Here is a 25,091-nt window from a genome sequence, read left to right as displayed (position 1 = left end):
CTTCACACCCTCACAGAGACGAGAGGAGTGACAGGCCAGATGAGCCTCTGGGGTCACAATGCCCCAGCATATGCACAGTTAGTCTGCTTTCCACTGTTTTATTCATATTAAACTCGTTTAAAAGCATAATCTTAACATTTTAAATGAGATCTTTTAAAATTAAAAGACCATTTAAATCAAATCTGTAAAGTTGTATTAAAATCGTATCTTCTACTTCTGTATGATATAAATGATTTTCATAAATTTAACCTAAGGTATTATTTTTACTAAACATCGTTTGTTCAAAAATAAAATAAAAAATGTTATAAATCAAGAACTGTGCTTTGGCGTCTTAGATCTCATTTCAAACAGTATTTTTGTCCATGCGACATGAAACATGTTGTCACAATGTTTTTGTTTTAAAAGAAATCCCAGGACTCTACATTGCTCTTATTTAGATTAAGTTGTATCATTTAGAAAATCACCACACATGTTCAGAGACGCGATGTGCCTCTATGGTCCATGACGCTGCATAAGTAAAGTTTGTCTTGAGCGAATATTTAATTTTACTCGTATTAATTCAAAGCATGATCTTATGGTAGCTATGATCTATTGTACGTATAAGATCATTTTTACTTTTCTTGTATCTCCCAAACTATCCTTATTCATTGTGGAAACACACAGGGTGAACCCCTTTACTAAGAGTATACTATCGGTTATCTACTCAAAATATATGTAGAATTTTAAAATGTTAGCCTTTGTTGATGTGACAGCCAGGCCACATGAACAGACTTTGGAGAGAGCTGATGATACTATAGCGGGAAGCATGCCCTTTGACCTCCTCGATTTTCTAGGCTTTTTGTCAAATACCCTACAACTTAGTCCTTAATGGTACGCTGTGTAGGAATTTCTCCCATCTAGCGGTGAAATTGTATTTTGCATTCAAACGCATAGTGCTCTCTAGCGTCTTGCTTTTTCAAATGCGTGTTGCAACTACGGTAGCCGTTATGTGCCAAGAAGCTATGACAACACGTCTTCCAATTGCACTTCATCGAGTTTAACTACATGTTCTACTGTTATGCTGCCTGCCTATATAATGAATTACACAACCACGGAATGAAAAAGCTTGTAATTTAGACCGTAACATCGACTTACCTGTCGAGGAGAAAGCAGACAACTTCTCCTTCATTAGCTCTATCCATCTGGGAAAAGCTATCCCCATATTTACCCTCGTTTTGAATTTGCCGGTCACGTTCCGGCAAATTCCGTTCACGTACAGGTTTTAGTATGATTTATTTATATTATTTATTTTATAATCGTTTATATTCTTTTAAAGAAAATAATGTTTTTTTATTTTTTAGGTTTGTGTCAGATAAACTTTTACAGTTTTTCTTATCACTTTCACACCTGCCATGATAAGCTCAGGGATAGGAAGGGGATGCGGTGACAAAACACTAACTTCAAACGATCAAACTAACTGTCACATCACTTTGATGGTAACATCAAAGCTTATGTTAACATCAAAGGCCAATACCTCCCTTTTCTTGATCAAACTAACTGTCACCATCCATCATTTTGACAGAAAGTGTAACCGCAAGGGGGCGGAACTAGATCAAAGGTCGTCATCCATCATTTTGACAGAAAGTTTAACAGGAAGGGGCGGAACTAGATCAAAGCTCACCATACATCATTTTGACAGAAAGTGTAACCGCAAGGGGGCGGAACTAGATCAAAGGTCGTCATCCATCATTTTGACAGAAAGTTTAACAGGAAGGGGCGGAACTAGATCAAAGGTCGTCATCCATCATTTTGACAGAAAGTTTAACAGGAAGGGGCGGAACTAGGACAAAGGTAACCGGAAGGGGCGGAACTGGGTCAAAGGTAACAGGAAGGGGAGGAACCGGAGGGGGCGGGACAAGGGGCGGGACATGAAGGGGAGGGACCGAAAGGGGCGGGGGGGAAATCAAAGGATAGCCACGCCCACCTGTCATCAATCATTTTGACAGGTAGTGTCTGGTATTTACTACTTGTACTTATTCCCTCACCCAATGAGAATCGATAAGAGAATCGATAAGGAATCGATAAGCAATATCGAGAATGGAATCGGAATCGTTAAATTCTTATCAATTCCCATCCCTACTCACACTGCTGTCCACCATGCCATTAAAAACCTCTTTTTCTTAGGCTAGTTATCTTGTGTTCACATTTCCCTCATTCATGTGTTGACCGCCACCTCAAGGAGCCATGAAGTAGCGATGCTGGAAGTAGGGAAATCTATTTAGAGCGCCTTATTTTATTAATTAAAATATCGATATTTGGCGCCAGCTTATCGATTATCGCATCGCACGGAGAAGGTCATTAGCAAGCATTGACAAGTTAAAGCTTACTGGATGGGTATGGATTAAATAACGGTTAATTTTTGTTAGTTATTTGGCCTGCGGGTAGTTAGATCCAGCATTTTGTTCACTTTAAAGGTGCTCTATGTAACTTTTCTACTAAAATGAATCCTTTTTTTATTGCCTGTGTGTGAAGGGGTTGTAATCACACATTAAAATGATCCACTTGTCGAGTTTTGCTATTACCTCTGAAGGCCAGTATTCCTATTTCTATGTGAAGTCTCGGGGTCGGATTTACCGCGAAATCCAACGGATGTGACGTGCATGCGCGCTCCCGAGCCTCTCTCCTTATATACAGTCTATTGTAGACGGTCAGGGAGTTACGTCCGGTTAAAGGCGCACGTTTTTCGGCTTATATCTCGGTCAATCTTTGATCAATATTCCCAAGACTCTAATCGTTCGTAGTGCTGGACGGGGCCTTTCGAACGAGCCCACCCCCGAGGTCCAACTCGCCCGGCTCCCCGAGTTATAGCCGTTCGAAAACGGGGGTCCCAGCGAACGGCGATCCGGTAGGGGGCATCCCCGAGGCCCGCCACTCTAGCGTTCGGGCAAGGGTTCCCCTGGGACCTCCTCCCCCGAATTTGAGCTCTCTGGGTCTTTGCGTTCCAGAGATACGAGCGATTTTCTTCTGAGATCGTGACGTCACCAGCGTCGCAATTTTGCAGCGCGCCCGATGGTTTTCTGCTAATATCTCTGCGAAAACACCACCAAAAACTATGGAACTTATATGGTTCTTTTCAGCTCGACTAGATGGTCCCAACGAGCTCGGTGCTAGCCGAATCCGTCTAGTATTCGCCGAGATATTTGCGTAATAGACGGTATTGTCTATGAGTTCGAGCACGAGCGCTCTTGTAAAATTTGGTTGCAATCTGAAACATCACCACTAGAGGCCGCTAAAAGTTACATAGAGCACCTTTAAATCAGACACAGAAATAAAGCATTGTGTAGAATTGGATTTATGTAAATCAATTAGTGAGAGAGAGAGAGAGAGAGAGAGAGAGAGAGAGAGAGAGAGAGAGAGAGAGAGAGAGAGAGGGAATGGAGAGAGATTGGGCTTGTGTGAATTGAGTTTGTGCAACGTCTCTCTACTAATAGTGACGCTGTTAGTTTAATTACTTAATTACGTAATAACCATATCAAACCCCTAAAACTGTCAGGGTTCTGTCACTTCAGTCTGTTTATTCTTGGTTGATTAAGCGCTCTGACACTCCCTCTGTCCACATGAGTTGTTTTGTCGGCACTTCAGTTTAGTTTGGGTTCTGTATCGGGATGCGGACATCATGCTCCGTGTATTTGTCTTCTGTTATGAGCGCATCTGCTTTGTTGTGTGAGCGTGCGGTTTTGAGGTCGCTCTGCCTTACGCTCTTTTGTCTGTGTGTGTTGTTGTGTTTTGTGTAGCATGCGGTTCATGTTTTCATCAGCCGAGTGCTTTCATTCAATGTTTTGTCTTGTGCTGTATAGCACAAGGCTTTTGTTTTTCACTGGCTGTGTCCTTTCATGTTGTCGTGTTCTATGTGAAAAAGCGGCGTATGAGTGTTCTCATTAGCTGTGTGTTCATGTCTTGTTTTGTTTGAGCACATGGCTTGTGATAGTGTTCGCTGGCCATGTGCTTGTGTTTTTGTCATGTTTTATGTGAGCACATGGCTTGTCATGTATGTTTCCTTGTGCCATGTGCTCTCCTGTCTATTATCTTAAGCCTGTCTATCTTGTTACCTGATTATTGGTTCAGCAGCCCTAATTCGTTAACATCTTAGTTTGCTACCCTATTTATTCTCCTTGTGTTTGCAGTCATGTGTTAGATTGTCTTCAAATGTTTCTTCTTGTGACAGCCGTAAGCTCTAACAGGTTTAGGAGATGTGCATTTAATTTTGGGGATAAAACCACAACTTGTGTGATATATATTTAGGAGTTGAGCATGCTCGATTAGCTCCGTTCTTTCCTGGCTCTTTTCACAAGGGATGGAAGCCAGGCATCTGCACCTTGCAGATTGTTGGAAACACAGGTGGAGCTGGCGGAGGAGTTCAAGACGAGTATATCCCTTTCTCTTCACTTGTTAGCTGCGATTCTCTCACAGAGAGGTGTCTGTGGCTAAATCTATTGGGGATAAAGGAGATAATAATAAATAATAATAATTCTAGGGCTGACTTCTAATAGTCGAGGATTCGACGATTCGATTCGGAGAGGTCTGATTCGACTATGAACCTCATAGTCGAATAGTAGGCAAGTGTTATGAGGGGTGTGACGTTATTATATAACCGTGAGACCGACGGTTATAGTTGAACACCGTCATTAGAACTCTATAACCGCCAAAACCGTGCTATTAAAATATTTTTTACAAACATTTTTTATCATAGAGAATGTTTAAATACTAATATCATCTTACGAGGGAAACGGAGGCGGAGTTAGTGGTGCGATCGGAGGCTGCTACTGCTGGAGATGATTCGGGAGAGGTCTGTGCACCTTTACCGATCAGAGCGCGCGCTGACACGGAGTAAAGCCTTGTTTATACTCGACGCGTCCGCATGAGCGCGAAGGTGCGGACGGCAAAAAAATGACGCGTTGGGTGCGCAAGACCCCATTTTGCTTGGCTGTGTGGTGTGCACAGCTTTTTTTGTAACAGCGCGCGCGACGCCGCGTCCGAGGATGAACGACTTCAAGCCGAATCTGCCCGAGCATGTAGGCTACGTCTCGCCGCACCGGCACGCAGTTTGCGCGTCTAAATTGCTAAGTTCATTGCAAAGTTTTTTTGTTAAGGTTTTGTTTACTGTGTGTGATTTATTTAAAACAAAGCACGTTCATTGCAACGTTTTTTGTGTTAAGGATTCATTTAATGGAAAGCACATTCACTTCTAGTTGTCTTGCTGTTCATTTTAAATAAACGTAGAGCGAGTTGTCCTATAACAGACGAATAGTTATTCAACCGAACGACTATCAGTCGACTATGGCAAAATCTAACGAATCAGATTCGACTATGAAAATCCTTAGTCGAAAACAGCCCTAAATAATTCATTACATTTATATAGCGCTTTTCTCAGCACTCAAAGTGCTTTACATAGAAGGGGGGAATCTCCTCAACCACCACCAATGGAGATGGAGAAATCCTTTCTCCTCGATGCCCCAATCTTGCCCTCTGGCCTCTTTGGTGCTGCCATAGAAATGGTAGAAATGGCTTTTCTCGGCACTCAAAGCACTTTACATAGAAGGGGGGAATCTCCTCAACCACCACCAATGGAGATGGAGAAATCCTTTCTCCTCGATGCCCCAATCTTGCCCTCTGGCCTCTTTGGTGCTGGTGCTTTTGGTGTTAAGTTTTCTTCGTTAGCTGCATTAGCATGTATCCCTGATGGATCCATGAGGGAATTAAGGAGGGCATGTCAAGCAGAGATGGAGTGTAATGTTCTGTCTCTCGATACCCCCTTACCCTCCATCATAAGTCTGAAGATGGGGTTGGCTCCTCATGAGACCTGTGTGGCATTACACTCTCTCGTCTGTTGCCCTTCCAGCTTATAGGCTGGAAGATTTTCCCGGCTGGATCTCCTGAAATTAATTGAGCTATTCTCCTCTGAGGGATTGAGGGTTAGAGCAGCAGTTGATAGATTAGAATGGATCGAGTTAATATCCCTTGCTATCTTCTGTATCCTCCTCCAGTTCTTTGAGACATGATGCTGAAGTATTTGATCCTTTTAAGGAGCTTTACTATTTGCCAAGGCCTGTGGACAGCTAAAGTGGCGGAGCAGTAGTCTGCTCTCTTCCAGAGTGGAAGTTGTCGGTGGACACAGCTGAAGCTGCGGCCTCCTTAGTTAGTTCTACCAGAAAGTCTCTGGAGGCAAAATGACGTAACAAAGCATAAATCTATTAACAGCCCAACAAGCTGAAAAAAAGTTTATAAAGTTCTTTGGCGTAGGTCCCGTCCGTAGCTCACAATCCGAGGGTAACGGAATGCGAAGGCAGGGGCGCAGACGACCCCCTGGGAGGTATGGGAAGGGACCATCCTGGTGGTGGTGGGGAGGATGGATGTGAATGTAGGCGTCAGCATCTGCGAACTCAGACATGTGTAAGTACTGATCTTTTATACTACGAGTATTATAACACGATTGGTTAGATGATAAGGTACAGTAAGTGACGTAACAATTGAGTCTAAAGCTTTCATCTTTTTTCCTGGGGGCTCTAGCAAGGAATTTCTTCCTTTGAAGGATTACCAAAATATTTGTTGGTCTCAGGAGCAGTCTGGTTGCAGGAGTGTCCCTGCCAGGCAAGTTTGAAGGGGGCATCTGAGCTGCAGAATATTTCCGTGCTTCTAAAGCACATGGTATGTGTCTTGTATGGCAATCCTAGACTCAGATCCTTCGGGTTGGGCTATGCTTGGTTCGCTGCAGCTGGTGAGCAGGCATTCATTCAGTATGGCGTAGTGGGAGAAACGTTCCCATAGTGTCGTCAAAATGGCAACGTTTGAGTATGTAACCCAGGTTCCCTGAGAGGGAACGAGACATTGAGCCTCGTTGCCATACTTCAGGCATGCCTGCGCATATCCCTTCAGACAATTTAAAGTTGATGAACTTTAATGCGGGCACACTTTAATAGACAGGTCAGCACACCTAGTGACAGCATATGAGTGCTGTGGCCAGTAGTGCATCAGACATCAGTTTCGGTGAAGCGTCCCTATAGCATCAACGAAATGACGCAGCATTGAGTTCCCTCTCAGGGAACCTAGGTTATATATGCAATCTTTGATGATTTGTTGAATGTGGCATCACAAAAGTTCTGTGAACATAAATTCACCAAGACCATCCTATCTTAGGATGGTAATTGTGAATTTACGTTAAAGAACTAAACAGCTCTGCACAGAGTTAAATGCATTGGGCAAAGTTGTACCTTTAGGTTGACTGTAGATCAGGCATGTTCTGGAAATTTTGTATAGGTTGTATTGTGCATGCTAGGCGGAAAATAGAGCATTGAAGTAATCCACTCTAGACAATGACTGTGTTAGAGAGATGGTTTGCAGGAAATTAAAGAGGATGGGTTCAGGGGGTATAATTGCTTTAAATTCATTTGGATTTTTGCAGGTAACCATGGACCGCCTGGAGTTCATGGTGCGGTGGGGCCGCCAGGTCCTCCAGGACTTGGAGAACCTGGACCACCTGGACCAATGGGACCACCGGGAGGCCCTGGACCCCTTGGTGAGTTTTTCAAGCGAGTAACACCTACACAGGTGTATAGTATATGCACACACATGCATAGATGTTCACATCTTACATGGTTTGTAACATGCCTTGATGACATCCCAGGTCAGATCGGTATAAAGGGTGAAAAAGGTTATCAAGGTCTACCTGGTTTGGACATGCCTGGCCCTCCAGGAGACAGGGGTAACCCTGGTGTCCCAGGTCTAACAGGATCTAAGGGTTTTCCTGGTCAACCAGGAGTTCCTGGAAAAGATGGCTTCCCTGGTGAACGTGGTGAGTGCTTTTTTGATACCCATTTTCTGGCATTCTCTTGACACATACTTGTTTATTTTAAGTTGATTCATATTTGGATTCTTATTTGGATTTTTTTCAGGTCCAAAAGGAGAAATTGGAAACATGGGAATGACAGGAACCCCTGGATTTCCAGGTTCCATTGGAAACCCTGGAGAACCTGGACAAAGAGGTATGAAAACACATTTAAGACTATTCTTTTTATTTGGACTAAATAAGATAACTTTATCTTTCTCTGGCAGAGGCCCCCGCAGAGTTGCATTAGCTTAATCTTCATGATGATGTTCTGTCTCTTTCAGGTGACCCTGGTTTGATTGGGATCAGGGGAGAGTTTGGTGATTCAGGTCCCAAGGGTGAGAGGGGAGAACAGGGTCTACAGGGGCCACCTGGTAACATGACTGATGTGGATATGGTGAACTTTAAAGGAGATAAAGGAGACAGCGGAGACAGAGGTACAGAGAGCAGAAGGTGTTTGCCATAGAGCTTTCAAGATCTAAACCAATGACATGTTTTTGTGTAGTCTTGACAACTGTAGAAAAACTGGACAAACTAAATCTTTTAAGGCGAGACACGGCAGGCAAAAACATATTTTTTTTTTTTCACTGGTCAATTTTGAGATTTGTCTTCAATAACATGTCTTCTTTCAGACTTGTGGTGAAAAAAGTCAGAAAGACACATTTAGGTCTTTATTTTACGACACTTTGTCTGTTTGCGTGTGTAGATTTCTCATAAATTCATCAAAAGTTGGAGTTCTAAATCATCCTGCTGCTCCGCGATCGCTGTCTGCACCCTGTCATCACACACACCGTTAGAAAGCTCTCTCTCTCTCCTGTACAATGCTGTCTGATCCAAATATGGTAATTTCCTTTTTATCAGCAACCAATCGTGAAAGTAAGAGGGGGGATTTAACTCTAAATGCGCAATCTCATTGGCTGATGCTAAATCTTTAAAGCCCGTTTTCTCTAAATGACTTTTCTCTCATACTCCAATTCCGAAATCTCCACTTCAGTAGCACCTATATACACCAAACTTTCCAGTCTTGTACCTAGTTATATGTAAGACATTTACAGAGGGATTTGTAAATATATTATTCCTAGGCTGATTTATATAACATTTTATTCCAAAAAACATGGCGAAAATCATTTTTTAAGGCTATTGACAGTATATTCTGATTTACATGATAACAAAAGTAGATATCCATAAATCCCTCTGTAATTTTTTTCCTATCTAATATGTGAACACAATGAAAAAAATATTTTGAACCTGGCTTTATCCAATACTCAGATGTTTTTTTTTTAATATATGCAAATTAGCGCATATTTAATTAGATGATGCTTAATTTGCATATTTAAACATTAAATTACAGAAAACTTGGAATATATTTTTTTTCTCATCTTAATGTAGGTAATCAACTGGGAAAATTTCATGGTGATATCTGCTAGTTAAAAAAATTACCCTATTCACCTGTAGTGTCTCGCCTTAAATCAAAATATTGTCAGACATTTTTTTCTGTTTTAAGATAAACAGATGCAAGTAAATAACAATAATCTTTGATTAAATGTTAAGGAAAAACACATTTCTGGATTGGTGGCGTCCAACAAAAGCAACAATCAAAGATTTAGCTGATTTTGCTGTTGAAAATCAGTGAACTGTAAACAAAAAAAAGATTTGTCTATCAGGTGATCCTGGTCCTACTGGAGATAAGGGGTTCCCTGGAACACGCGGAGACCCTGGAATGCAAGGAAAAGATGGAATGCCAGGATCACCTGGACAGCCAGGTTAGTCCCTACTAAAGCAAAAATCTGACTTTTAAACGTCAGTTTAAAGTTATGATAGATGTTAAGCACTATGACACAATAATGTTATTATGAGAACATTATTTGATTACTGTGTCTACACTGTAGGTCAGAAAGGAGACTCTGGAATCCCTGGGGACCCGGGACGTATTGGAGAACCTGGAGACACAGGTCCAAGAGGAGACATGGGATATCCAGGTGCATATACTACTCTACTCTTCTACATGTGGGTTAATATAAAATACAGATTTTTTTTTTTTTTTTTTTTTAATTAAAAAAAAGGAAGGAAAGTGGGTAACACTTTAGATTAAGTTCTGTAAATTAGATTAATAATTCTCACTATTAACTTGTTGCTTATTAGCATGCATATTAGTAGGATATTGGCTATTATAAAGCACATAATTATTCTGCATGACCATATTCTGCATCCCTTAATCCTACCAAATACATAAACTTAACAACTACCTTACTAACTATTAATAAGCCGTAATTAGTTTAGTGAGGCAAAATACATAGTTAATAGTTGGTTAATAGTGAGAATTGGACATACTCTAAAGCATAGGTTCTCAAAGTGCGGCCCGCGGGCCAATGGCGGCCCGCCGAAACATTTCTGGCGGCCCGCGATAACATCTGTAAAACTGTTAAAACTATTGCTTTGAAAAAATGAATATCTCCGTTTAGTGGTGTTTAGCGGCATCCATAGGCATAAGCGGTAATTACATGGTCCGACCGACCGATCGCACTTGACCTCACTCCCAAGGCCACCAGGAACAGTGGTTGTCTACACAGGAATATAGGAATCGTGGCCAACCGAAACCAGCACCACAAATCCCATTGCAATTTAAAAGGGTATGTTGACCAAGTAATCAATATTCAATGTGACTTAATAATAATCTTAACAATGTCAAGCTTATTAATAGCCGCGTTTCCATTACCTTTCAAAATGTTCGCGGGCGCGAACACTTGCATTTTCCTATCAACAGTGGAAACAACTTAAACTAGTCTATCATTTCTGGTCATACAGAAAATAATAATGCATTATTCGCAACTACTTTTATTTGTGTAAACTCATAACAAGAAAACGTGCTTTTGTAAAATAAAATAAAACAATCAGTAGTAGAGCCCGCCCGATATATCGGCGGGCCGATATTATCGGCCGATTTTAGGCATTTTCCTAACTATCGGTATCGGCATTTATAATGGCCGATAAATGAATATTTAAAAAAATGCGGGTGCGGTGATTCATGTAAGGGTGGCGCTGCCAATAAAGCACCTAAAAGCTGTCACAAGAACTGGCAAAAGTAATGATTATGAATACAACAAATATAGCAAGGAGACATTTTAATTGTTTATTAATAAACAAGTGTTTTCAGTCAGTGTCAGCCAAAGATGAAGTTGACGATGCTGACTCGCGATCTTCAGTGAGCGCGCGCCAGAGAGAAATGCACATTTCATACGATTGCATGAGTCTGTCTGTCTTTCGTTTTGAATTGTTCTGTTTAAAAGTAGACATTTCAATATAGATATATTTCAATTCTCAGGTCTATACGCTGAGTTTCGGTTCATGAGACCAGCTCCAGTTCACCCGCAGGCGCCTCCGTGTCGAGATTATCTATCGTCTGCTAAATTTACTTCTTATAAATTAAATCCAGGCAAATGGCTGATGAAACATTGATTAAAATTAAGATACAATTAATACAAAACGAAATTCACTTTGAAACGAAAGGTTTTGTGCTTTCTGTTTGATGTCTATGTGAAAGTTTCAAAGCATTAGTGCCACTTTCAGAGCGCTCACGTCCGTAGTGCTGAACTGTCGCGTCTGTAACATTGTTTTTTCCTCATAAATGCGAACACGAAACACGAACACGAAAAATAAAATAAAATAAAATGAATATTTTATGTAGCCTGTGGAGACTGAGAGCCAACCCTTCTTCATCCGGTGGGTAGTAGCCTACTTGTGATTTGCGCAGTGTAATTCACAGAATTGATTTCTCTGCTACAAGCCTCTGTCACGTATTGTGTGAGCTTGTGACTATTGCAAGCGCGCAGCTGAGGAGTCCTGATTATATTGTCTGCTATATTTAGGCCTACTTCTTATTTATTAAGGCAATTGGTTGATGAAACATTGATTAAAATGCGTGGCGCGAGCGATCTCCGACAGTAAACTGATTCTGCTTTGTCTCGGGTAAACTGTTGCGACGCGAGCAATAACGGCCGCGTCCGGTGTGTAGACACAGTGTTAAAGCTCATTCTGCCTGATAACGCTACGTTTCAACATCAAGCAATATTCCAAAAATGTATATGATTATAACACTTTATATAGTAGCCTAATTTCACGTTTAGTACATTTTGCTTACTAATTATTTAAAATAGTATAAAAGTACTGTACATATGTAATTAAAAACGTTTTCATTATGATATTATTCATTTTACTTTAGTAAAAAGATCTGAGTTCTTCCTCCACTGGTAGAGATTAGAGGAATTAAGAGTAAAAATAGAAGATAATAAGGTTTTGTCAGTGACACTTTTTATATATTTATTGATACAAGTTATGACTAAATTAAAAGACAAAGTCGTCGTTAGTGAAGATTATGCAACAGTATTTAGAATATAATATAATATAATATAACATGCAATGCAAACTAGTTTGGTTACAGCTCAGCTGTATAATTCTCATTCTATCATCCCCCCTGCCTCCATTACATATCTGTGTCACACAAGTGTTTGATTACCACATTTGAGTGATCATTGCAAAACGTGTTTATAAAATATATTTATTCTGTTTATAGCTACTGTGTACCCATCAAAAGTTTGTACATACCAATAGGAAAGTGTCCAAACTTTTGACTGGTACACTGTACTATAATACACATAAATAATATTGCTACTGTATTATAATATACACATAAATAATATCGGCCGATATATCGGTATCGGGCTTTTTTTACTCCCTAATATCGGTATCGGCATCGGCCCCCAAAAATCCATATCGGTCGGGCTCTAATCAGTAGCCTAGGCTACTACGCGCTTTCATGATCTCCGTGAACTGGAGCGCGAGAACTGAAACAAAATATAGCCTATGTAGGCTAAAGCTTAAAATGTGCACTTTTAAACAAACAAACTCGAATCGAAAGCAAATACCTGATTATGTAATCCGTATGAAAGGTGGATTTCTCTCTAAAAGCGCATCTGCTTAACAGCGGAGATGGAGATATGTTTTTAGCCGACACTTAGAAAACAATAGTTTATTAATAAACAATTAAAATGCCGCTGTTTTTTCAGACGCATTTATTATCATTAGCCTATAACTCACCTATAAATCAGGCTAGATCAGACACGTACAGGCTATATGGCTCTTCTCATTCATCACTGCGGGAAAAATATAAATTCCAGGTTCTAATTTGGCCTTAGAAAACCAGTAAAATCGACATGTTTTCCATATTAATTTGTGAATATTTAAAATGTTTAATAAAGGGGCAAAAAGTCATTTAAACAAAAATCTGAAAAAGTCTGTCGATATTTACTTTTTTTGCGCAGCAGTTGGTGAAGCCAGTTCAAATTAAAATTTTGTTCAACTTTGCGTTTTAAAAAGACAACAACCGTTCATTTTTCGTTTTTCAGTTACGGGTTAAAAAAGATAGATAATAATATGCAAATCTGCAATAATGGAAACGCGACTGACAAGCAATGATAGAAATGAATGATGATGATGACTTGTTTGGTAAGCTTCTATTTTAAAAGTTTCTTTCTCTCCCCCCAAAAATTTTCACAAGTTTTGCCAGGTTTAGCCTCAGTTATGAATTAAAATGTGTTTATTGCAACTAATGTAAACTGTAGAGATGCAACCTGGTCATTAAAATAGTTTCAAATGGGATTTTCTTTTCAGTTTTTTTTTCTTCGTTTTCTCCCCCGCCACTTTGGCGGCCCTCAGTTCAATGTTGGGTTCCTAAATTGGCCCTCACCTATCAAAACTTTGAGAACCCCTGCTCTAAAGTGTGACCGGAAAAAAGCTAGTTCTTAGAAATGTACATTGCAATCGTGTACGCCAATCGTTCATTTTTATAATTATGTTAAAAAAAAATACATATTCTAAGTAAGCAATAAGGTACGAGAGGCTGTGCTGTATCGTGAATAAGTAACGGCTGGAGGGCGTTGTTAGGCACGACGCGAAGCGGAGTGCCTGCAACCCCTTCAGCCGTTACTTATTCACGATACAGCACTTGCCTCGAGTACCTTATTGCTTTTATAAAACGGTTGCCACACAATAAAAATATTAAAGCCGAAAAATATGTATCTATGCAACTTTCATGAAGTAAAATCACTAAAAGCCTGCCTTCCGCTGGAAAAAATAGTCCCGGAACGTGAACAGCAACAGAAGTTACATATATTATTTCGCCAATAGATGGCGGCAAAGACTGTCTTTATGAGTGAGTGAGTGAGTGAGTCTGTAGAGAAGGCTTTTGAAAGGACTCGAACTTGTGATCACGGAGAAGACAGACGCAACTGACAGATGACTAACGTTATGCACGGAAAACCCCATGACTGTTAAAAGGACAAAATATGCAGCGGACATTCAAACGCATTTTTTTATTATGAATATAGGACTGACCTGAAGGAAAATGCTACGTCTACTGTAAATGCAGGTACACTCGCTTACTCGATCTCTCACAATGCTCTGCTCTAGCTTTAAATGAACAATATCAATGAGATGAAACATCTGTTTAAGTTGCTAAGAGTGGTTGCTAGGGGTGTTGTGTAGTGATACATAGAACCGTTGGGTGAAGCGGTCATAGCCGTGTTTTATCGTGAATAAAGCACAGCTATTGACCAATCAGAATCAATGATTGGAACTAACCGTTTTATAAGTAAAAAGATAAATGCAAATATTATAAATCATGAATTATATCATTACGATTATTGGAGAGTCACACCACAAAAATATGTAATATATAAAGATGGTGGCGTGTGAAGACGCAGCGGCTCTGCGCCTTCCTACACAATGCTTGTTAGATTGTATTTTTATTTTTATTTTTTTTGTATTTAGCTTAACCACAAATACGAATATTATATATGATCACACAGAATTACTGAATATCAGAATAAGCTGCTGTCATGATCCCCGTGCTGTGTCTTTTGTTTTGAATGGACTTTTATGTTGAAGTGTATTCTCTATTTTCATTGTTTCAGTGTTCTCTTCCTGTTTTCTGTCTCTCCTTGTTGTCCTATTAGTTGAAATAGTTACCGTCATTAGTTACACCTGTCTTTAATTATCATTGATTTCTCTGTGTATTTAAGCGTGTGCCTTTTAGTTGGTCCTTGCTAGTCGTTGTTTGATGGTGATCTTGTTCTTGTCTTGGATCATGACTTCATGGATGTTCCTGTTTGTGCCCGTTTCTGTTATGATGATAGCAGAAGAACCCAAGCGCAGACGGTAGACAATTACACAACGTTTATTATAACAGAAAAACAGGGGAAAACAAAACCCACGAGGGGGCAAAATAGAGACAATACGAACGAGGGATTACTAAACTAGAAAACACTTGACAAAACTAGACTAACAGACAGCAAATACGAGATCAAGAACAATACAAGACTTTCTACTTAGACAAGGTACTCACGGGTAGAATCTCACAATGTACAACAATGAACCGGCACAGGACAAGCAAACACAAGGGGATTAAATAGGGAGAAACTAACAATCAACAGGTGATGAGGACAGAACGAGGATAACAAGGGGGGCAGGGCAAGGGAACGAGACAACACAAGCACATGGCCAAAACACAAGACCATGTGCTTGCACACAAAACATGATTCTGTCATGATCCTGCCTCAAGACTAGAGAAAATCAAGGACACGAGGGCAGAATCATGACAGTTTTGCCCGATTGAGGATTACATTCAAGACTTTATTGAATTGGCAAATTTAACTTCCCTACACTCTGTGTTCCTTATGACTCTGTATTCCTTCTGAATGATTTGGTAATACTTGAGTCATTACTAGTGGGAATTAATTATACATTATGCATTCTTCATGTTATTTATGTACCTGTATAGTAGTTATTTGCATCCTGGTTTAATTTTGTTTCTGCTAAAAATAAGAAAAAAATTATCCAGGGTAATCAAACAGGCATCTAAATTTATTGGGGCCCCGCAGATTCAACTAGACCTCTATAATTGTGCAGTAAAAAGGAAAGCAGACACCATCGTTACTGACCCCTCTCATCCTCTGAACAGCTCGTTTCAGTTACTGCCATCAGGTTGCCGCTTTAGAGCTCCTTTGGCCAAAAAGAAAGCGTACAGGAACTCTTTTATTCCTACTGCTATTTCTATTTTAAATAAGACTAAAAAGTGTCATTAGTATATTGGGCTTGAGCCTTTATTGTTTTACATAGTGTAAGGCAGATCTACTGTTTTAGAAGAGGAAATTGCTCAACTGCATTTGTGAGACAATCGAGCCGAGAGATCTCATAAAAAGCCATGTGTCTCACAATCATAACAGACAGATATGCATTTGTATGCACAAGATTTGGTATTTGTTCAAAGGTTACATGCAATTTGTTGGATGTTTTGTATTTATTTTTTAAATATTATCTAGGCTCATTTATTTATATTTGCAAAACACAATGCATATTCCTTTGCAAAGCAGATCAAGTTTGTTTGCGAGTCGAATTTTCCTTTGCAAAGCAGATCGAGTTTGTTTGCAAAATGCTGGATTTGTTTGTTTAATTATGGCACAATATTAACTCCATAGAGACTGAACAGATACTTATATTGAGCACACATAAGGTACAGTGTACATTGCGGATGATTAATCCAAGGAAAGCCACAGGCCCGGATAGGGTCTCAGGATGGGTACTTAAAGAATGTGCTGGACAGTTAGCTGAGGTCTTCATGAGCATCTTCAACCTGTCCTTATCGCAGATAAGAGTCCCCAAGTGCCTGACGTCATCTATCATAGTACCAGTCCAGTACCAAAGAAAACAAACATCAGCAATTTGAACGATTGCCGTCCAGTTGCCCTAACTGCAATAATAAGGAAGTGCTTTGAAAGACCGGTACTCTTACATATGAAGACCATTATTCCTGCCTCTCTGGACCCGCACCAGTTTGAGTATAGAGTCAAGATCCACTGAGGATGCCATCTCTTTGACCATCCACACTGCCCTGTCCCACTTGGACAGACTGGGCACAAATGTGAGAAAGTTATTTGTTGACTTTATCTCTGTTTTTAATACTGTTAACCCAATAAGCTCATTCTTTAACTTCATGATCTACTGTAGGACTCAGCTCATCATTCTGTAACTGGATCCTTAATTTTGTGTCAGAGCGTCCTCAGGTGGTGAGATTGGGCACACATCTGTCTTCCACCATAACATTGAGCACTGGCACACAACAAGGATATGTACTGAGCCCCATCCTTTTTTTCATTTTTATACATGACTGTGTTGCTGCATTTTTTTTAATAACATCATTGTAAAGTTTGCGGATGACACAACAGTGATTGGTCTAATTTCTAATGAGTGTGGAGTTTCAAGTTTCTGGGCATGTGCATCTCAGAGGACATCACTTGGTCCATAAACACTACTGCATTGATCAAGAGAGCACAGCAAATATTGTTTTTCATAAGGATGTTAAGGAAAGCTGGTTTGCCTCAACACATGCTGAATACCTTATATCTGTGTACTATAGAGAGTATCTTAATATACTACTCTTCTGTGTGGTTTCATAGCTGCACAGCTAGTGATAGGAAAGCACTCAAGAGGGTTGTCCTGCGAGCACAGAAAATAATCGGAGTTGAACTACCAGCACTGCAAGATATCTATAGATCACGTTGTCTGGCGAAGGCTGTCAGCAATCAGCATCTGTAAGGATCCTACATCCTTGCCATCATATGTTTGAATTACTCCCATCTATGCGCTAGGCATTTATGCCCGTACCTCAAGACTGAGGAACAGCTTTATTCCCAGAGTCATAGATGCTCTGAATCAAGCCTTTTTTTTTTTTTTTACTTTCAAACTGTTCTGTAACTTAACTGTTTTGTAGTCCCTTAATTGCTGATCAGAGAATGTGAATTTTACTGGAATATATATATTTTTTTATGGTGGTGTATATTGTGTATACTGATGATGTTAACTATTGTTATATCTTCTTTTTTTACATTAGATTGGTTATATAAATTTAAATTGTTATTTTATTTATTTGCTTATCTTATAAAATTGTATTGCTTAATATTAGGATCATTTTTAACATTATTTTGACTTATCATATGATTGCATCTAGTGAGGAAGCTACAATTGTACGCATACAATGACAACAAATAAATTCAGTTCAGTTAAATTCAATTCAACAAGACATTTGCTCATCATAAGAAGAGGTGTATTCATTTTTGTGTATGTTCATGTGCATTTCAGGTATTTTTAAATAAATATATAAATTAGGGCTGTCAAATAACTGGTTAATTTATTTGATTAATGTTTATGTATGGCTATAATCACTCATTTCATAAAAAAATATAAAGAAAAATAAGAAAAGAAATATAAGAAAAAATATATTTAATATAGACATCAGGGGTGTATTCCAGAAAGCAGGTTATGTGACATACCCGGGTATGTTTAAGAGTAAGTAAGCGGATAACCTCAACTTTCGGTTCCAAAAACGGAGGTAACTTTCAGGGTATGTTAGTAGTCATAGCAACTCACTCTCTGAACTTAACCTGCTCCGGAGCAGGTTATGTTCCAGGGTTAGTTTGTTTCAGAGAGGTGACAGAGCATGGCGTCCCCTGACCATTTTAGTTACATAGCACTACTTAATCTAACCCTACTTTATACAGTCACAATAATTTTAAATGTTTCTAATTATATAACTTTCAATTTCAGGGTTCCCAAATGTGATTGGGTGCATTGATGGAACCCACATTCACATTAAAGCTCCTTCCATCAATGAAGGAGACTATGTAAATAGGAAGTCAATGCATAGCATCAATGTGCAGGTGACAATAGATTTTTTGGATGCTAAATGTTTGGGTGTTTAAACCATTAAATCACCCTCATCACTGGTCCCCACTAACTAGGTAATATGTGGCCAAGAGGAACCCCCAGTGAACCCAGTAGACCAAAGAGATGGCAGGGTGGTACAAGACATGATTTGCCAAAATCACTTTAATTAAAACCAGTTAACAGTCAAGTGTTGTTCATTGTTTCTTTATTTCCTGTAACAAAAGACATTTGTATTTATTGCTTTAGATTTCATTCAACAACAAATGACAGATTAATGTTTACATACTGTTTCCCACCTTAAGCTAGTGCTCCAGCAATTCAATTTCAAGTCTGGCCTTTTTTAGGTTAAGCCTTTTCTCCTCCATTTGAAGCTGTATAAGGTCCATCTCCATGTCACTTTTTCTGATTTGCTTTTAAAGGTGGACCTTATACAGCTTTTTGGCAGGCAACTAGAAAGACTGAAAAAGTCTGTAATACAAACACAGACCAAATATTTAAATGAGGAAGGAGAACTGCAGAACATTTCTTACACTGCTAAGATTCTGTGTGGAGGTAGATGGACCCTCATCTGTATTAAAATCTCCTGCCATATTCTGTAAAATGACAATGACAATTTATTTATTCTCTTGTGTAAAAAAGGGGGAATGCATTCTATGCATCATACCTCTATGGGCCTCCCCACATTTTCTGTTTCTGTCACAGCAGAAGTGGTCTCTTCATCATCATCCTACAGTGAAAATAAGGAAGGATGCTTGGTCTAGCAAACAGAAACCTAAAGACAATAATCACTTACAACTGTGACAGAGTGTGGTGTTGCAGGAGGATCCAATAATACAATGTGGCCATCAGCAACTGCAAGATAATTAAACCATGATAATCATGCATATTCAATTCTCAATGTATATTCTTAAGCAAATACAACTAATAAGGACATTAGGAGCATCTAAGTACTAGTAATAAGATTACAGTATGCAGCATATGCAGTCAAAGCAGCATGCATACTGCACAAGTGAATCAATGACTGTAAAATGAATTCAAAATGCCTTTTTAAAATGGTGACAGTGTTGATGATTTTATTTATTAAAACACTGACAAAAACAGTGTAAACATCAATAAATCATAAGTATTAATATGGTACACCAACATTTTACTAAGCCACTTGTCTTGGTAGCTGAGTCTGACGAACTGCCCCCTGGAATCCCATCGACCACAGGTGGCCCTTTATTAAGGGACAGTGCCAGCTCCTCAGCTCCCTTCTTTCTATTGGCTACATAGAAAACTAAATTACATTTAATACTAAATTAGTATTAAATGTCAGTAACAAGTTTAGTAAGTTTAGAAAATATTACCTTGCTGGAGAATGTTTTTGTGTTTCATTTTGACTTGGCTCACACTTCTTCTGGCTCCAGAAGGATTACACCTGATAAAACGAGAAGCCAACATATAACTAGCCAATTATGTGCATTACTACTGTAATATTAAGACATGTATGGAGGCCAACAAGTAAATACTTGTCTATTTTTACTACATGCCCCCAAAGAATTTTTGCGTCACAAATTATAAATGGGGTAGGCTATTTTCCCCTTTCATTGTGACTCACAAAGGGAAAATACCCCATTTATAATTTTCTAAACTCAAGCATTTACTCTGTCCATTATTATTTGCCAAGCCAACTTTCTTTTGCTGATGCAGCAGTATTGCTTTTTTATTTATTTATTTTTTTAATAATGGGCTTAGGCTATAGTCTTCATAAGCAAGCATTAAAACCTCCAACTCAGTTTCACCGAAGTATCGTATGTAGCTCGCTTTTTTTCTCACTTGGTTTCCATGGTGACTCCTGAAATCGCGATCCATTGAAAATGTCTTTATGTACTCGTCGTGCGCGCGCATTAACTCTGGGTTACCAATAGGAGGCTGATTAAACTAACTCAACATAGGTGTTTTGGAACCGACATACCCAGAGTAAGCAAGTTTGGGGTTAACCAACCAAGAGTTCAAGGTTTATCTGACGGTAAGTTAACCTTGCTTTCTGGAATACACCCCAGTAGTATTGGTATCTGTGATACTGGCCTTCATTCGAAGTACTTAGTAAAACGATGCCATCAAAACAATTTAAAATAAACAGTCTGTGTTTGTTTCTACATTCATTTAGAGATTTGGTGTAAAAGTATCTATTACAACATAAAAAGATAGTACAAATGTTAATGTTCACCGATCAACAATTAATTACAGAAAAATGTATGATTAATAAGATATCTTTTAAAATCGATTGACAGCACTAAAATCAATAGGACAAAAATAAGCATCACATCATTGACCCTTGTATGACTTTTCATAGATAATAGGCCATTACGTATTAAAAAGGTACTTAGTCTTTGTCTACAGGCAGGTGTTGAACCATGGCTGTCCCACTGTCTGGGTACTTTTGTTTATGCCGTTTGACTGTTTCTTAATGAGCATTTTGTGGTTCTTTAGGTTCGACTGGGGAAAAAGGTTATAAAGGTGTTGGTGGGTTGCCGGGGCACCCTGGATTTAAGGGTTTTGATGGCTCCAAGGGAGATAAAGGAGATCCTGGTCCAGAAGCAATAGGAATCCCCGGTCCCCCTGGAGAGAAGGTTTGTGTTGTTGTATGAGACTCATACTATGAGTATAAGTATAAGTATAAGTTATTATACTATTTAGTATTTAGTATAAGTGTAAATTTGCACATTATCAATGCTAATAAATATCTTCTTCTGACTCATCTCATACTTACAGGGAAATGTAGGAGCCCCTGGTTTCCCTGGTGAACCTGGATATAAGGGACAGAAGGGTACAATGGGTATCCCAGGGAGTCCTGGATCTCACGGAACTAAAGGAGACACAGGATTTATTGGTTACCAAGGCAAGATAATTCCAATGATCAATGCATATTACACTTAAATTTTGCACATTACACTTAATGTGTTATTAACACATTTGGACAACAATACAATAAAATGTGTCTTTCATTCATGAGCAGGCAGTCCAGGGAAGCCAGGTGAGAAAGGTGTCAGTGGTTTACCGGGGTCCCCAGGAGATCCTGGGTTAGCAGGACGTCCAGGTAAGTCAAACTGAAATACACGTGAGATCTGTTTAATAAGACACCCATTTAATGTTGCTAGACACATTCAAAACGTTTCTGTCCAAGGTAGAACCCTTCTGAGAAAGACAAAATAAATGTGCATAAAGTTACTTTACAGCAAGCTTCAAATGTGCCACAAACATTTGCTGGTGAAAATCCTAATGAGATTTTTTTTTTTTTTTGATTAGGTGAACCTGGTCTGCAGGGTCCTCCAGGTCCATATGGGGACAAAGGTGAAGCAGGGGTAGATGGAATTCCTGGATTCACTGGAGAGAGAGGAGGACCCGGTAAGATTGTGTAGCTCTAAAGGTGAAAGGTAGCTCAAAAAGGGAAATCCTGCTTCAGAGTAACATTCAAATCTTGCAATGGGTTTCATTCACTGATAAATGCGTAGATTTTTCGTATTTATATGCACAGGAGAACTTCTCATGACAATTAATGGATTTTGAGTATTGTAAATGAGGGACTGCGTGACTGAGGTTAGTTATTTGCTAAAAACATCTCCGTATAAGGGCTTTCCGCACAACCTTTCATCACAGAAAACATATGACGCACTCTAAAGATGCGCTAAGATCCTCGAGCAATGCCAAGTGTGCCATCCTCAAAACCAGTTTAAACACTTGATTTACAATACAAAGTTGATGAATCATGTTTTGTTTGTTGAAACATTTCTACGCATTATTCTCACACAAATGTGTGCATACTGTACAAATGGTTAGTGAATGAGACCCGATGATCTAAAGACAAACAATTGTTCTGTTTCTTCAGGTTTACCTGGGAAAGGACTGCCAGGAACCCGCGGAGAGGCTGGCAGCAAAGGTTAGAATCACGGAACCTCAATAATTAGGTTGTCATTTATGGAGGACTACGAGTTCTACTAAAAATGAATACATTTTTCTTCTTTCCTTCCAAATTAATAATTTAAGGATATTTAGTGAAAATGAAATTAAACATTAACACGTCTCCTTGTCTCCACACAGGTGACAAAGGCAACCCTGGTCTTCATGGCATTCCTGGGAGTTCAGGTATTCCTGGAACCAAAGGTGAGAAAGGTGTGCAAGGATTCTCAGGGGAACTAGGTCAACCTGGAGAGAGAGGACTTCCAGGAACATCCATGGAGGGGCCTAAAGGGGACAAGGGACCTCAGGGGCAGCCAGGAGAAAAAGGTGAACCCTAAACATTCTCAATCATTTTCTTGTTAGTAGTCTAACAGTTTACGGGTTTCACTATGATTATACAATGTTAACTGTATTGAACTGCATTTATTACTCTAAAGCATGACTGTGAATGTGGCCTGCATTATCTTACACCCAGTTAAAATTTGTACTGCAGGTGCGACTGGTGTTCCAGGCCAACCTGGCTTTCCAGGCAGTGTTGGATCTAAAGGAGAGAAGGGAGATGTTGGCATCCCTGGCCCACAAGGCTCTCAAGGGTATAAAGGAGACAAAGGTTTCATTGGTGGTCATGTGAGTTTGTAAAGGTTACATCTTCTAAAATAAAACATGTGTCTTTAAAAATGATAGGGTATAAATTAATACAGTTGTGCTATGTAGGGTGAGCCTGGATTGCCTGGTTATAATGGACCAAAGGGTGAGACGGGAACACAGGGTGTTCCTGGTTTCCCTGGTAAGATTTATGATGAAATTTGACTTGACAGAATGATGAAGTGCAATTTATTTGTCCTTTGTGTCATCCTTCATATTTATATAAAGCAATGCTTGACAGAGATGATAGATTGAGTGACTTTCATTCCAGGTATAAAGGGTGAGGTAGGAGTGTTTGGTTCAAAGGGTGATGGAGGTGATAGAGGATTCCCAGGTCTCAAAGGTATGAACAAAACTTGAACTTAGATTTTCATTAAATTGTATCATTAGTGTCTATCCATGTTTATTCAGATAAACCTTGTTTATTCAGATAAACCTTTTTAATTGTATAGCTAATATTATATTAATAGTATACTTCAAGTGTATTGCTTTATATTGTACATAATTGTTCATAAAATTAATTATTAAAATTATTTTAGTAATAATTATAATTATAATTAGTATTATTATAATTATCAATTCATTATACAAATAATTAAATAATATACAATATAGTGTCATTTAATATTAATATTGTATAATTCTGAAAATATAATTCATATTATATTGCTTTGACTGTGTTCTGATGCAGGATGTATTCACATAATTACAGATTCAAATTGCTTCCACAAATCCCTATTCTAAACACCTGAATATGTGGTGACGCATCTATAATAAAATGACAATTTAGGTCTGAATGGTCTATTTTCTGTAAGTTTTACTGAATTTCTGCTTTTAATATTTTTATTTAAGGTAGCGAAGGCCCCCCTGGACCCCCTGGGCCGCACACATATGTAAAGGGAGATCCTGGTCTTCCAGGACCACAGGGTCCCCAAGGTCTAGTTGGAATCCAAGGCTCCCCTGGACCGAAAGGACAACACGGTGAGTCTTTCAACTATCTGAACTTACAAGTCTATGAAAAAACTTGACAACACTTAACACAAAACCACTCTCCTAGGTGTGATGGGACCTCAGGGTTTAAAAGGATCTGATGGGACACCTGGCTATGATGGACATCCTGGAGCCAAAGGAGAGCCTGGACAGACTGGACCTTCTGGTAGGTGCACAGATACTCCAATTATGTTAACAGACATTACCAGTCCCAGGCAGAAGAACTGGAGGAAAGTTCTGGAAATTTCAGCAACACTGAAATGACTTTCATTCATAGGATCGCTTATGCTCACTGATCTCTTTTTTATTGCCCAATTTATATTTTCTGTAGGCCCCAGAGGTCATCCTGGGCCCTCAGGGCCTGATGGTATCCCAGGTCACATCGGCCCTCCTGGTCCTTCCTCAATGGACCATGGCTTCCTTGTAACCCGCCACAGTCAGACTGTTGATGTTCCACAATGTCCTGATGGAACAACACTGATTTACGAAGGATATTCGCTGCTTTATGTCCAGGGCAACGAGAGATCACATGGGCAAGACCTAGGTCAGCACAGTAATCACACAATTTTTATAGCAACACTATTATTATTAATGTTGAAAACAGTTGCTGTTTAATATTTTTTGTGGCAACCTTGAGGCAATAGCATTCAAAAGTTTGGGGTAAGTAAAAATAAAAAAATAAAAATTAATACTTTTACTCAGCAAGGATGCATTACATTAATCAAAAGTGACAGTAAAGGCATTTGTAATGTTACAATATATTTCTATTTCAAATAAATGCTGTTCTTTTGAGCTTTCTATCCATCAAAAAAGTATCATGGTTTCCACAAAAAATTTAAGCAGCAACAAATTTAACATTGATTATAAGAACCATTAA

The 25,091-nt window shown here is 39.1% G+C and overlaps 1 protein-coding gene across 1 annotated transcript in view; it reads left to right on the top strand.

Annotated features, from left to right (window-relative positions):
* col4a1 (collagen, type IV, alpha 1) overlaps positions 1-25,091 on the top strand; it is a 115,782-nt gene that overhangs the window by 76,129 nt on the left and 14,562 nt on the right. Inside the window, exons 31-48 of the mRNA XM_056251805.1 lie at positions 7,439-7,552; positions 7,661-7,828; positions 7,929-8,018; positions 8,146-8,298; positions 9,526-9,624; positions 9,751-9,840; positions 21,113-21,252; positions 21,395-21,521; positions 21,639-21,719; positions 21,929-22,027; positions 22,509-22,559; positions 22,721-22,906; positions 23,073-23,206; positions 23,294-23,366; positions 23,496-23,567; positions 24,077-24,205; positions 24,282-24,380; positions 24,546-24,758. Of these exons, the coding sequence (XP_056107780.1) occupies positions 7,439-7,552; positions 7,661-7,828; positions 7,929-8,018; positions 8,146-8,298; positions 9,526-9,624; positions 9,751-9,840; positions 21,113-21,252; positions 21,395-21,521; positions 21,639-21,719; positions 21,929-22,027; positions 22,509-22,559; positions 22,721-22,906; positions 23,073-23,206; positions 23,294-23,366; positions 23,496-23,567; positions 24,077-24,205; positions 24,282-24,380; positions 24,546-24,758 (2,118 nt within the window). The remainder of the gene's footprint in view (positions 1-7,438; positions 7,553-7,660; positions 7,829-7,928; positions 8,019-8,145; positions 8,299-9,525; positions 9,625-9,750; positions 9,841-21,112; positions 21,253-21,394; positions 21,522-21,638; positions 21,720-21,928; positions 22,028-22,508; positions 22,560-22,720; positions 22,907-23,072; positions 23,207-23,293; positions 23,367-23,495; positions 23,568-24,076; positions 24,206-24,281; positions 24,381-24,545; positions 24,759-25,091) is intronic.

Source organism: Rhinichthys klamathensis, unplaced genomic scaffold, assembly GCF_029890125.1.
Source record: "Rhinichthys klamathensis goyatoka isolate OS25496 unplaced genomic scaffold, OSU_Roscu_1.1 h1tg000090l_1, whole genome shotgun sequence".
NCBI classification, from domain to species: domain Eukaryota; kingdom Metazoa; phylum Chordata; class Actinopteri; order Cypriniformes; family Leuciscidae; genus Rhinichthys; species Rhinichthys klamathensis.
This window is presented reverse-complemented; position numbering and strand designations above follow the sequence as displayed.